The following is a 15,163-nucleotide window of genomic DNA, read 5'->3' on the forward strand; positions in this document are numbered from 1 at the left end:
ACACACACACACACACACACTCTTTCTCACACACACACTCCTTATCTCTATCTCTCTCACACACAATCACACACTCAAACAAAGACACACACTATCACTCTTAATCATTGTAATTCTCCTGCTGTGGTGCCTGGGGTGTATGTTTGTGTTCAGTCATCCACAGACAGGCTGACAGACAGGCTGACAGACAGACAGGCAGGCAGGCAGGCAGGCAGGCAGGCAGGCATAGCATTCCTTTAAATATTTGGTGGAAAAGATGTCCCCAGACTGAAATAAACACAAAAACACACTAGCATCTGCTCTCCAGAACTGGGTCTGTCTTCGTCCAAGAGCTCTCTTGTCCTCTTCTCCTGCTCTCCTCTCACCCTCTCTCCTTCTCCCCTCTCACCCCCTCTCCTGCTCCCCTCTCCCCCCTCTCTCCTTCTCCCCTGTGTCCTTCCCTCAGATGAACGAGAGGACGTTCAGAAGAAGACTTTCTCAAAATGGATAAACTCACAGTTCTCCAAGGTAACTCCCTCACTCCTCCAGGAACCATCTGTTAGTGTTGCTCTTGTTGTTGTTGTTGTTATCCTGTAAGTATGGGTCTGGATGTGATTGTTTGTTGGGCTATGTGTGTGTGTTTATCCGTGTGTGTGTGCGTCTGGGTTTGTGCGTGTTTGTGCGACTTATCCAGAAACAACATTCCTTTATTTTGAAAGTTGATTACTGAGGTGCAGGAGGTGTGCCGTTGCCATGGAGACAGTGGCTCAGGTGTGTGTGGAGGAATCTATTGGACGGGAGCCTGCTTTTCAGCCCAGGGGATTAGACACCCTACCCCCCCCATCCCCCCTCCCCGTCCTCCTTAGCCTCCCTCCCTACACTGGCTGGTTAACTGACCCCCTTGTCTACCATCCAACCTCTCTCCTTCTCTCCACTATGGACAGCCAGCTTGGTGCTTCACACTCAGACAACATAAACTATAAAAATTAATCAAACGTCACCATGTTTAACCGCCTGCAAAATATAGCTGGATTTATGGCTGGTCGCTTGAGCACATTCTCCGATTATAAATGAATCTGTCTCTCCCCCCCCCTCCCAGACAGGGAAGCCCCCTATCGAGGACCTGTTCTCTGACCTGTGTGATGGCCGCCGTCTGCTAGAGCTGCTGGAGGGACTGGCTGGACACCAACTGGTCTGTCACATGACCACTCTGTCTGTCCTCTGCTCTTCCCTCTCTCTGCTTCACTCCCTTTCTCCTTCTCCTTTCTCCTTTCCTCAATCTTCGCCTTTGTCCTCTTTTCATCTCTCCTCCCTTCATCATTCTGTCTCTCCCTGCTCCTTGTTTGTCAGACTATATGTCTCCTCCTAAACTTTAAACAAGCTCTTTTACAACAACGTGTCTGAGTTCCTCCGAGCAAGGACACCAGTCTCATCCTCTCGTCTTGGTGTTGTGTGTGTGTGTAGGTAAAAGAGAGAGGATTTACACGTGTTCATTCGCTCAATAATGTCAACCGCGCCCTGCAGATCCTTCAAAAGAACAACGTGAGTATAGGTTAGACACAATTACAGTACACACATATCAACACAGGCATACATATGTATACACACCTCCACTCACAAACGCACACAATCCTATACACACATGCATACTTACACACACATATGCACACACCGTGACACTATGAGGCATGATGTGTTATCTCAGTGTGAGAAATGAATATTTGTTTGAACTGAGCTAAATCCTCGCTACAGGTTGACCTGGTAAACATTGGAGGGGCGGACATTGTTGATGGGAATCACAAATTGATTCTTGGCCTGATCTGGAGCATCATTCTCCACTGGCAGGTTAGGATTATCCACAACCACAAAGTGTTACTCTTCCACGACACAACCACTGCAACTCATTCATTATACAACCACTACAACACAACCACTACTCAAGTGGAACTCAACCACTACATAACCACTACACAAATGCAATTCAATCACAACAACACAACCACTACCCAGCCACTGCAACACAACCACTACAACACAACCACTACACAACTACCATCATGACCACTGCTGCTGATCTGGAGCATCATTCTTCACACTGGAAGATTGGTGTGCACACACACACCTGACCACTACACATGCATAAATGTACCTCAACATAGCCACTACATCCTTGTAGCCCTGGAATTACTCCCATCAGGACTCATCTACAATCTAATCAGGAAGTCAGGTGGCTGAGCGGTTAGGGAAGCGGGCTAGTAATCAGAAGGTTGCCAGTTCGATTCCCGGCTGTGCCAAATGACGTTGTGTCCTTGGGCAAGGCTCTTCACCCTACTTGCCTCGGGGGGAATGTCCCTGTACTTACTGTAAGTCGCTCTGGATAAGAGCGTCTGCTAAATGACTAAATGTAAATGTAAATGTAATCACAGTCCAACCATAGCCGAAACTCTGTCCAACCACAATCTAACCACTGTCCAGCCCTATTCTGACCTCTACTTGTCCATAATTTAACCGCTGTCAAACTCTAAAATGACCTCTACTCATCCATAATGTGACCACTATACTACCACCAGAATCTAGCTCTTCAAGCCCCGCCCACACAACCTCATCCCTATGATAATCACTCTCTCTTCAGCTACATTTGCATAAAATTAATGATGCAGGTAATGGGAAATCTCTGCTGTGTTTAAATATTGGACTGTGTGTGTGTGTGTGTGTGTGTGTGTGTGGGGGGGGGGGGTTGTGTGTGTAGCTTATGCATGCTTGTGTGTGTGTCAGTGTTATACTGGGTTGTCTGAGAATGTAGTCTGTTTTAGTTAGGGACATTTGTGTGTGCATGTCCGAGTGTGTGTGTGTGTGTGTGTACGTACGTGTGAATATCCTGCCTCTGTCATTGCTGTCCCCAATTAGAGTGTAAATGCATACAGTGACCTACTCCCCAATGAGCCCTGACTGAGGAACAGTGCTGGGACATAGTTGGAGACACGTCACTAACTAACCTTTGGAGAAGTGTCTGTGTGTGTGTGTGTGTTTAAAATTCTAAATGTAGTTATGGGTGTGGGTGCACCTGTGCCTTGATTTGGCTTGTTGTCTGGGGAGACTATTTAATTGTCTGTGATTGGGCAGGCTCTCTAGCTTTCATTTGCAACTCGAGGTGATACACACACACATATACACGCCCAGACACAGACAAATACACTAAAGTCCTGGCTGTGCAGTTGTATAATGGATGTCTTTTAACAGACCCTGGAGGGATTTATCTTTAAGCATCTGAGCTGGGTATCAGCTTGTAAGTGTGTGTGTGTGTGTGTGTGTGTGTGTGTGTGTGTATGAGTGTGTGCTTCACATGTACGTGTACGGAGGTGTATGTTTGCCTATGCATTTGTGAGTGTGTGTTAGCTGATGGATAGGTGATGGAAAGATCTGCATAAATAATGCAGATCTGCCAGATGCATCGATGCTTTGACCCCCCCCTCCCCCCATCTGGGCCCCCTCGCTCCAGAACTGTCACTCAATAACACCAGGAGTGATTCTCTGTGTGTGTGCGTTCATATGTGATATGTGTGCATGGGTGTCGGTGTGTGTTTGTGTGTGTCATTGGATGTTGTTTGTGTGTAATGGGGGGAGGGCTCAGTCTTCTGTACCAACCACCCTGTCAAAACTTTCTGAAAGGCTATATACTGACTTCTTTCATGGTTTCAGTGCGTCATTATCATTCAGGCCGTTGTCTGGCCTTCGTGAGAACCGGGACATATCCCGGTGGTCTGCGAGTCGTTTGGCCTGCATGAACAGTCAACTTGACCAGCAATTATTATATAGATATTATAGCCTACTATTACTCAATTACTTCCATATTATAATAGCCTATGGATAATAATAGTATTATTGCTGGTCAAATTTTGTATTTTTGAAAAACTTTTTTTTTTTCTCTGGCTCTGATTCGAGCAGATGCGGGTGCATAGATTAGACATGTGCAGAACTGTCAATGTGAGTTACAATACGGGTAATTACTTACCGTAGGCTACCTGAAAGTTTCTGTCGAATTGCCATAATTGTTGCAGTCATGCTGTCACGGTTCACACGGCGCCTGAGCGCCGATCTGCGTCACCAGAATATTAGACGCACCTGTTTTGTGTTTACTTATTAGGATGGCTATATAAGCTGAGCTCTCTCTGACCTCTTATTCATTGTTTTGTTATCGACGGCCGTGTGGCGTTTGCTCTTTGTTCTGGATCATGTTTATTTCTAAGTAAAGTTCTCGTGCACTTCCATCCCAAAACACAGACTCCTTGCCTGCTTTATCACAGATGCAGTCATGGTTGAATATTAACTTGGGACATTTCACAGACTATTTATAGGCAAAGCTATGTAGCCAATAACAGGGATACAGCGGCTCATAGGCTTCACAGTAAAACAAGGCTAAAAGTGTAAGCTAATTGTTTTGTGTGTCAAGCCTTGCAAATGTTTGGGCTATGAATTGTGTATTCCTTCCTGCAGAGTTTCTGAGGGTGTGTAGGCCTAAGTTTGGGAAGGAGACCAACATTTTTCACTACACTTTATCAGACACATGGGATGGAATCATATTCCGGGCTTGAATTATTCTCAGTCCACTCGTTACCATTCATCACAGTATAGTAAATATTGTGCATTGTGCATAGTAAATATTGTGCCATACAGATTTGTTTATGTTTTATTGTCTATACTTGTGTGTGTAGGTAAAGGATGTGATGAAGGATGTGATGGCGGGCCTACAGCAGACCAACAGTGAGAAGATTCTGCTGGGCTGGGTGCGGCAGTCCACCAAAGATTACCCACAAGTCAATGTGGTCAACTTCTCCAGCAGTTGGAACGATGGCCTGGCTTTCAATGCCCTACTTCACAGCCACAGGTGTGTGTGGGGGGTAGATGCTGTGTGTGTGTATCAGATGATTTGTCTGACAGAGAATATTATTGGCTGGTCCCCTCTACCGCTCCAGGCCCGAGCTGTTTGATTGGAGAACTTTGGAGAAGAAGTCGAGCGCCATCGAGAGGCTTGACCACGCCTTCAGCAGGGCAGAGGAACACCTGGGCATAGAGCGTCTCCTGGACCCTGAGGGTGAGACCTACAACAGATCCAAAGGGACACTTCAGAGACACCAAAAAGACCATTGACAAAGAAGAAATACTAAATAGACCCTAACACCTAGGGAGACCACAGAAAGACCACAGACACCAATGAAAGAAAATAAGAGAAAACAGAGACACCAGAGAGACAACGAGACTAAAAGAGAGAGAGAGACTACATGAGAGACTACAAAGACCAGGAAGTGTGTATAAGGTCCAGATAAAGATAAGACACTGAGACTGCTTAGACACAGAGACATGCAAACTAAGGTTAGGTTTTGCGTGCATAGCTCCTTTTGCTTGCTGCTTCTCAGTTATATATTAGTATTCATCTGCTTCTATCACAACCAATCACCACACTTGCGACACGGTCACAGTGAGACCCTAAATAGCCTCCAATCACACGCCTTGGTCCCCCTAACGAAGTAGACTGTGTCAGAGCCCTCTATTAGATCTCCATCAACCCATAGACTTCCATCAAGGCCATGCTATTCCCATTGTAACCATGGATACAAAATTGTTAGCTAAAGGGGGGGTCAAATAATTCTAATTGTGTTCCTAATTCCTAACAGTTTGAAGTCCTTAATGTTGCCTACAAGGCAGACATTAGAGAACATCTAAAGAATGTAATATTTAAATAGCCTTTATCATCTAAAATGTGTAGTTTAATAGTTCCCTAGAAATTTCTAAACTGAGAAAAAACATTTTCCTGGAGTCATGTCTCCTCACTGATGCAACTCCTCTGCTAGAAGCTCTCTGCTGTATTAAGCTTTGATTGACTGTTGCCTTGGTGACAGTATGTGCACATCCTTGAGTCTGGTGTGACATCGGAGCACACTGTGAACACAGCAGACCAGGAAGAAGAGCTTAGAATTATACTGGGCTTTATATGATTTGACACCCTGCTCCCCATTGGTCGATTGGTTAATGGCTTTGTTAATTGATTGCTAGATTGGTTAATTGATTCTGACACCTGAATTCAACAGTTGCCACTTGGTTTCACTAACAGTTAGCCTAGCTGTTAGCCGCTCTGGTATCCCAGCAGTTAGCCTAGCTCTTACAATAACTATTATCCAGGCTGTTAGCTTAGTGGTTAGCCTAGCTGTTGACCAGGTAGTTAGCCTTGCCGTTAGCCTTGCCGTTAGCCTTGCCGTTAGCCTTGCCGTTAGCCCTGCCGTTATCCCTGCCGTTAGCCCTGCCGTTAGCCCAGCCTTTAGCCCAGCCATTAGCCCAGCCATTAGCCCAGCTACTATCCCAGCTAGTCATCTCACAACCTCTTGAGGGTAGCCCGAGGTGCAGTGGCTGCTAGGGCTTTGGAACACACGGTGTTGTGTGATATATGGTCTCCCTGACAACAGGACATCTATCAATGTCTCAGATCATCATTGAGATATATCTGAGGGCTGTGTTAACACTGACACACACACACACACACAGACACAAAGACACAAACACACACCCAGTGTCAGCAGCAGATGGAGAACTGCCTGTAGACAATAAAGAAACAGTTTTTCACTGCAGTGTGCTCCTGCCTTATCAAGCTTTCTCCCATCACACACACACACACACACACAAACAAACAAACACACACTCACACACATGGTCTCCCTCCCTCTATTCTCCATCCACTCGCATATCCATTACTCTGGTCTGTTATCCAGCCCTCATGTCTCTATTACTCTGGTCTCCATCTATCACTCTCTGATCGATAACTCTTGTCTACATTTACCGCTCTGCGATCCATCAGTCCTCTTGGCCTCATTCCCATGCTGACCTTGCTTCTAACTGGTGTCTCTGTTAGAAGTATTTTGTGTGTGTTGTATGTTTGTGCAGAGTGAGAGTGTGTGTGTTAGTACAGTGTGTGAGGAGAGGTCATGTGGACAGCATTACTTTGCTGTCTTCCCCCCTGATTAGAAGTCCATCATGACAGTTTGTACAGTGTGTGTAAAGGTGTGTGTGTGTATATCTGTGTATTTGTAGAGGTGGATAGAGGTTTGTAACTTTGGGCCCCTCTCTCCAGACGTGGCCGTCTCCCACCCTGATAAGAAGTCCGTCATGATGTACGTGACGTCTCTGTTCCAAGTCCTCCCACATGGGGTCACTATGGAGGCGGTGCAGGAGGTGGAGGCGTTGCCCAGCACCCGGGTCACCCAGGAGGAGAGCTACACCATCCAGACACAGCAGCGCTACTCTCAACAGGTCTGGCCCACAAACATACACAAACACACACACACACACACAAACACACACACGTGTATAAATGTATATATAGATGCTATACACACACCCTTGTTGAACTACTACACAAGTACACTGGTCCCTGTCTTGCATCCTCCACATCATCGTTAACATGCTTACTATGGGATGTCGTTACTTTACATTGAAAAGTCATCCCGTTACCATAGCGAGACAGCATCGTCCCAGTTGACTGCCATTGCCTTCGCAAATTGTAATCATCAGGACGAGATAAGATGGTGTCATTGCTATGGTAACAGTTGCTATGGTGATCTATTGGCATGGTATCATGATGTTGCGTGGCCATGCCAGCTTGTCACTAAGAAACTCAAGGGATTCTTTAGGCTTTGAGTTTTGAGTCTGTCACACTGTCTGACATACAGGCAGACAAGCAATCAGTCAGGCAGCCAGACACACAGACAAGCAGTCAGTCAGGCAGACAGACAGCCTGACAGATAGCTAGACAGAAGCAGTCAGTCAAGCAGCCAAACAGACAAGCAGTCAGTCAGGCAGGCAGCCAGACAAACAAACAGACAGACAGACAGACAGACAGACCAACCATCATTAACCAGCTCCTCATCCATCATCATTTTCATTCTTGTCACAACACTGTCACAAATCTATTACACACGCAGCCACAGCCTGGTGACTCATCCACACGGGAGCGTAACTCTCAACCGTGTGAGCTGACTTTGTGAGAATGTGTTACTAGATATTCTACTGGATTCCAGTTATTTAGAAGGGATGTTAACCCACAACCCTCACACAGCCAGCCTGCCTTTAGCCGTACACCAGTCCCAGAGATAAAACATAATAGAACAAAGCAGAGCAGAATAGAATATAATAGACTATCTGGAGCCTCTAGCTTTTGCTCTCTGTCATGTTTAAATGTGTTATCTTCCTCTGTCCTTCTCTTCTACTCTGATCTGACACACTGTCATTCTCTCTCCCTCCCCTCTCTTCTCTATCCTTCCTCTCTCTTTCTCCCGCCTACATGTCTCTTTGTGTTCATATTCTTTTCTTTCTTGTCCTCTACATCCACCCCCCTGACTCACTCTAATCTACTGTCCCCCCCATCTTGACCCTCTCTTCCGGCCTCCACTCTCTCTTCCTCTATCACTCTCTCTCTCTCTCTCTCTCTCTCTCTCTCTCTCTCTCTCTCTCTCTCTCTCTCTCTCTCTCTCTCTCTCTCTCTCTCTCCTCTCTCTCTCTCTCTCTCTCTCTATCACTCTATACCACTCTCTGTCCTTGTCTTTTCTTCACTCTCTCTCTTTCTCTCTTTCTCTCTCTATCACTCTGTCCTCTTTCTTTTCTCTCTCTATCTATCTCTCTCTCTCTCTCTCTCTCTCTCTCTCTGTCTCTCTCTCTGTCTGTCTGTCTCTCTCTCTCTCTCTTTCTCTCTCTCTCTCTCTCTCTCTCTCTCCATCTTTCTCTCTCTCTCTTTGTCCCTCCCTTGCTCTCTCTGTCTGTAGATTACAGTGAGTGTGGCTCAGGGTCGTGTGCGTAGCCCCTCTCCGTCTCCACAGACGCGCTATAAGAGCTATGCCTACACCCAGGCTGCCTATGTCCAGTCCCCCGAGCAAAAGAGGAGGCGCTTTACTGATCAGGTCTGTGTCTGCGCTAACTTCCTGTTTATCCTGTCTAGCCACACCCCCTTCGGCCTGTTCTCTTTCTAGGCCCCTCCTTCCTTTCCCCTCAGTCGTGTGTGTAGAACCTGTCTGTGTGTAAGCTGTCTGGACAGCCAGGGCCAGGTCGGACCCAGATGTTCAATGGATGCGGAGACATTCTGCATGGCGCGTGTGCGCGTGCACGTGTGTATGTGGGCGTGCGTGTTTGTGGCAGCCACAGGATGGATCCATCTCTCATTAGCTCCATGCCTCCCCAAACAAACCCCCACCCCCAACCACCATCCCTCTTCCATCTAATGACCCCCTCTCCTTCTACACCCTCCCCACCCCCCCTCACAGTTGCGCGGGGGCAGCCAGGATGACCTCCAACGAGGCCTTAGCCCTCTCCCACCAGGCTCCGCCCACCTGGAGGGCTACCAATCAGCTCTGGAGGAGGTTCTGACATGGCTGCTGTCAGCGGAGGACAGCCTCCAGGCCCAGCCCTCCATCTCCTCCCAGGTGGAGGAAGTCAAGGAGCAGTTTCACACTCACGAGGTAGTGTCGACACACACAACACACAACAAACACACACAGATCGACTACTGTGTGCACTGTATTGATGTGGGTGTTTTTCCTGTGTGTGTGTTGCCAGGGTTACATGGTGGAGCTGACGTCTCACCAAGGCAGCGTGGGGCGTGTCCTGCGTGCTGGCTCCGCCCTCCTGGGGGAGGGGAATCTGAGTGAGGGGGAGGAGTCCGAGGTGCGAGAGCAGATGAACCTGCTGAACTCCCGCTGGGAGCACCTGAGAGTGGCCAGCATGGAGCGACAGAGCAGGTACACACACATCACACACACACATACACACAGCACACATATACACATCACTCACACACACAGATAAACACACACGTACTGTATACACAGATAAACACACACATAAATATATGACCCTTGATTGAAAGTTATTTTAACTAAATGAAAAACAGACAACAAAAAAATTATTTACACAAATACTCTATATTATTTACAAATGATCCCCCCCACCCTGAACCCTAAATGTGGTCATACTGTGCAATCTTTGAGAATATGCTTACATACCCCCCCCCCCCCCCCCAGACTTCACGAGGTGCTCATGGACCTGCAGCACCAGCAGCTAAAGCAACTCACCGATTGGCTGGAGATTACAGAGGGGCGTATCAAGCGCATGGGGGCTCAGCCAATGGGACCAGACCTGGAGCACGTCAAACGGCAGGTGGAGGAACACAAGGTATGTCTGCTTCCGGTCTCAGGGTGGTGTGTCACCTCTTGTTCCCCTGACAGAGTTTTGATACCAGTATGTTTGTGTTTGACGTTTGTGTGTGTGTGTGTGAGCAGCTCCTACAGGAAGACCTGGAGATGGAGCAGGTGAGGGTGAACTCTCTGACCCACATGGTGGTGGTGGTGGATGAGAACAGTGGAGACAGCGCCACTGCTGACCTGGAGCAGAAACTACAGGTGACACTCAAACACAAGGATACACACACTGCACACACACACACACACACACTGCACACACACGCATGTTTGCTATGTCTAGAGACAGAGAAGGGTTGTCATGCCAACAGGTGCCTTCTGGCCACCGAGCCAAGATTGTAAAGAAAGAATTCAGTCCACCTCTCTAACTGTGTGTGTGTGTGTGTGTGTGTGTGTGTGCAGGTGCTAGGGGACCGCTGGGCAGCGATCTGTAAGTGGACAGAGGAGCGCTGGCTCCTCCTCCAGGACATCCTGCTGAAATGGCAGCACTTCACTGAGGAGCAGGTAGGAGGAAGTGACAACATGTGCCTCCCCCTCCCGCCCCTTCCTTCCTTCCATCCATCCTTCCGTCCTTCCCCCTTAATCCCTTTCATCCCTTCTTTCACCCCCTCCTCCTTGCTCTCCCCTCTCTATTCTTCATATCTTCCCTCTAATCACCTACTTTCTCCAGCAGGCAGGTTTACAGGTATGTCGATCAAGGTTAATCGCCCCCCCCCTCCCCCCCAGGCGCTGTTTGACTCCTGGCTGACCACGAAGGAGGAGCTTGTTCGCTCCATCAAGACCTCGGGCTTCAAAGAGCAGGCCGACATGGTGGCTTGTCTCCGGAGGCTGGCGGTGAGTGACAGCTGCAGCAGCCAACGACCGCAGTCCTAAGGGGTGGGGCTTAGACATGATTTTTCTCCATGACCTCTCGACAAGGCATGAAGAACTCATACACAAGTTTGTTCTATATGCGTGTTCCTGCGTGTGTGTGTTCCTGTCAGGCTGTGAAGGGGGACCTGGAGGTGAAAAGGCCGACCATGGATAAGCTGTGCTCCATGAGCCAGGAGCTTCTGTCCAGCGTGAAGAACAAGGAGATGTCCAGCAAGCTGCAGGCCAGGCTGGAGAACTTCGCTCAGCGCTGGGACACTCTGCTGCAGAGCCTGGAGGCTTCACACTCGCAGGTACTATACCAGTACTACTGCAGTATGACAGAGTACACTGCAGGTACTATACCAGTACTACTGCAGTATGACAGAGTACACTGCAGGTACTATACCAGTACTACTGCAGTATGACAGAGTACACTGCAGGTACTATACCAGTACTACTGCAGTATGACAGAGTACACTGCAGGTACTATACCAGTACTACTGCAGTATGACAGAGTACACTGCAGGTACTATACCAGTACTACTGCAGTATGACAGAGTACACTGCAGGTACTATACCAGTACTACTGCAGTATGACAGAGTACACTGCAGGTACTATACCAGTACTACTGCAGTATGACAGAGTACACTGCAGGTACTATACCAGTACTACTGCAGTATGACAGAGTACACTGCAGGTACTATACCAGTACTACTGCAGTATGACAGAGTACACTGCAGGTACTATACCAGTACTACTGCAGTATGACAGAGTACATTGCAGGTACTATACCAGTACTACTGCAGTATGACAGAATACACAGCTATTCTGCTAGAATACTACAGAGTACACTGTACTCTTGTGTTACTGCAATACTACAGAGTACACTACAGCACTACTGGAATACTACAGGTCCTATACTGCAGCACTACTGGAATACTACATGTTACTGCTGCAGTATGACTCTCAAACTCACTTTTTTTCTCTCTCTAACTGTCTGTCTTTCCATATTTCCTTTATAATCTCTCGCTGCTCCTCCTCTCCTTCCTTTCCGGAGACATTTTAATCAGGATCATGAAGCTGAGGAGCACAGAGGCTTCATTAGTACCCTGCTAATCACCCTCATCATGGCCCTCACACACACACACACACACACCCATGCCTGGATACAGACATGCACTAGCACACGCACATTTGTACATGCGTATATAGGAGGAGTCAGGTGGCTGAGCGGTGAGGGAGTCGGGCTAGTAATCCGAAGGTTGCCAGTTCGATTCCCGGGCATGCCAACTGACGTTGTGTCCTTGGGCAAGGCACTTGACCCTACTTGCCTCGGGGGAATGTCCCTGTACTTACTGTAAGTCGCTCTGGATAAGAGCGTCTGCTAAATGACTAAATGTAAATGTAAATATATCCACCCATAGGATATAAACAGACTCACACACACACAATTACAGATTCTCTATCTAACCTCTCTGATCATCTCCATGACAGCCAAATTATCTCTTTTGTTTAGCTGTCTTTATATTCACAGCACACACACAGTACATTCACACACACACACACGCACACACATACATACATACACATACACACACACCTATACATACACGTATATAAAGCAAACAACAATGGAATATGGTGTATTCATGGTTTATCATGTCCTGGCCATAAGCAGCAGCTGAGAGGGTGGACTAACCTTGAATCTGCAGGGTGGAAATGGGACTGTGTGTTTGTGTGTGAATGGTCAGTGTGTGTTTGTGTGTGTGTGTGTGTGTGTGTGTGTATGTGTGTGTGTGTGTGTGTGTGTGTGTGTGTGTGTGTGTGTGTGTGTGTGTGTGTGTGTGTGAGTGAGTGAGTGAATGTCACATTATATGAGCATGTGTAAAAGTATACAAAATATGTGTCCTCCTCTAACAGGTGTACAGGTATGTCTCCACTAGTCCTGACAGGTGTACAGGTATGTCTCCACTAGTCTTGACAGGTGTACGGGTATGTCTCCACTAGTCTTGACAGGTGTACAGGTATGTCTCCACTAGTCTTGACAGGTGTACAGGTATGTCTCCACTAGTCTTGACAGGTGTACAGGGATTTGTCCTTTCGTCTATGGCCTATTTCTCCGATTTTTTGATTGGCTCTCAGGCGTCCCTATCACTCTGGCTTGTTTACTTACAGAACATTTTACTTTCACTTATGTGTGTGTGTCTTCTTTCCAGATCTCGCTGGCTGTCACCACGGCGCAGTCAGAGATAACACACTCTGTCATGGCAACGGTAACCAAGGTGACGACGCGTGAGAAGGTGTCTGTGCGCCAGAGGAAGGAGGAGCTCTCTCCGTCACCACAGAAGAAGAGACAGATTGTTGTGGACTCGGAGCTCAGGAAGAGGTGATGTGTCCAATCAGTAAAGCTCCTCACACCCCCTAGCCAACCAGCAAGCTACTCACAGCCCCTAGCGAATCAGAAAGCCCCTCAATGCTTCTGGCCAGACACACCCACACCACATCTGGGTCCATGAATTTGAAGTGTTTTAAGTCATTGATTGTGTCATATTTGCCTCAGAGTTGGCACTTATGTTACTGTTGAATTGTTTTCATTGCACTGGGTGAAAACTTAACCATAAGCACGTAAACCAGTATGCTTCTGGTCAGACACTTAATGGTCAGTCGTTCTGTTTTTTGTGATAAAGAAAAAGTTGCCTGCCCACCACTTCAATAATCATCGGTCTGCCTGTCCGTATGCCTGTCTGTCAGCCTGCCTGTCTGGCCGTATGCCTGTCTGTCTGCCTGTCTGTCTGACCGTATGCCTGTCTGTCTGTCTGCCTGTCAGTCTGTCAGCCTTACAGGCCAACAGCAGGTAGGCCATCGTATGTCTATCCAAACAAACCAAGTCTTTAGAGTACAGTAAAGCAGAGTAGAGCAGAAAATGAGGATGCAAGTATAGTACCGCAGTTTGAAACACAATAGAGTTAAGTCAAATGGTGTATTGTCCAACGGCAAGGTTGATTGTTTGCGTTTTGTATTGAATATTTCTTACTGTGTGTGTACAGGTTTGATGTGGACTTCACAGAGCTGCACAGCTTCATGACGCGGTCGGAAGCCATCCTGCAGAGCCCTGAGTTCTCTGTGTCCCGCAAGGAGGGCAGCGTGCAGGAGCTGCACGATAAAGTCCTGGTAATGACACAGAAAACACCCAGTACAGACACAGTGGACAGCCAGGAGAGAGACAACAGACCCACTGTGGACAGCCAGGAGAGAGACAACAGACACACAGTGGACAGCCAGGAGAGACACAACAGACACACAGTGTACAGCCAGGAGAGACACAACAGACACACAGTGGACAGCCAGTAGAGACACAACAGACACACAGTGGACAGCCAGGAGAGACACAACAGACACACAGTGGACAGCCAGGAGAAACACAACAGACACACAGTGGACAGCCAGGAGAGACACAACAGACATACAGTGGAGAGCCAGGAGAGACACAACAGACACACAGTGGACAGCCAGGAGAGACACAACAGACACACACTAGACTGTCAGGAGAGACACAACAGACACACAGTGGACAGCCAGGAGAGACACAACAGACACACAGTGGACAGCCAGGAGAAACACAACAGACACACAGTGGACAGCCAGGAGAGACACAACAGACACACAGTGGAGAGCCAGGAGAGACACAACAGACACACAGTGGACAGCCAGGAGAGACACAACAGACACACAGTAGACTGTCAGGAGAGACACAACAGACACACAGTGGATGCACAGTCGAGAAACAGTAGAGCTGCATTAGATACATAATAGAGACACAGTGCTGATCCATTAGTTCTACAGTAGAGACACAATAGAGACTAAATAGATACACACCGTAGAAATACATGAGGGACACTGTAGACACAGTAGAGACGTTGTGTCCTGTATAGGAGACAGTAGAGACTGAATCAGCCATGTGAATCCTATACAAGCCAGCGTACAGTACATACATGTACAACGCACATGAATGCACGTGAACATCAAACACAGCTGGAGATATCATGGCCTGACATGTTTCCATAACGATACTGCTGGGATCAGCAACTCTCCTGCC

General features: G+C 47.6%; 1 protein-coding gene across 1 annotated transcript in view; it reads left to right on the forward strand.

The window, feature by feature from the left end:
- Window positions 1-15,163, forward strand: part of LOC134007887 (dystrophin-like) — a 56,729-nt gene that overhangs the window by 12,963 nt on the left and 28,603 nt on the right. The window contains 17 exon segments of the mRNA XM_062447605.1: window positions 446-507; window positions 1,079-1,171; window positions 1,444-1,521; window positions 1,732-1,824; window positions 4,692-4,864; window positions 4,953-5,071; window positions 7,100-7,278; window positions 8,787-8,921; window positions 9,282-9,476; window positions 9,574-9,755; window positions 10,038-10,188; window positions 10,296-10,415; window positions 10,617-10,718; window positions 10,941-11,048; window positions 11,198-11,377; window positions 13,284-13,453; window positions 14,115-14,238. Coding sequence (XP_062303589.1) covers window positions 446-507; window positions 1,079-1,171; window positions 1,444-1,521; window positions 1,732-1,824; window positions 4,692-4,864; window positions 4,953-5,071; window positions 7,100-7,278; window positions 8,787-8,921; window positions 9,282-9,476; window positions 9,574-9,755; window positions 10,038-10,188; window positions 10,296-10,415; window positions 10,617-10,718; window positions 10,941-11,048; window positions 11,198-11,377; window positions 13,284-13,453; window positions 14,115-14,238 — 2,264 coding nt within the window.

Source organism: Osmerus eperlanus, chromosome 21 (assembly GCF_963692335.1).
Source record: "Osmerus eperlanus chromosome 21, fOsmEpe2.1, whole genome shotgun sequence".
In the NCBI taxonomy this organism is placed as follows: domain Eukaryota; kingdom Metazoa; phylum Chordata; class Actinopteri; order Osmeriformes; family Osmeridae; genus Osmerus; species Osmerus eperlanus.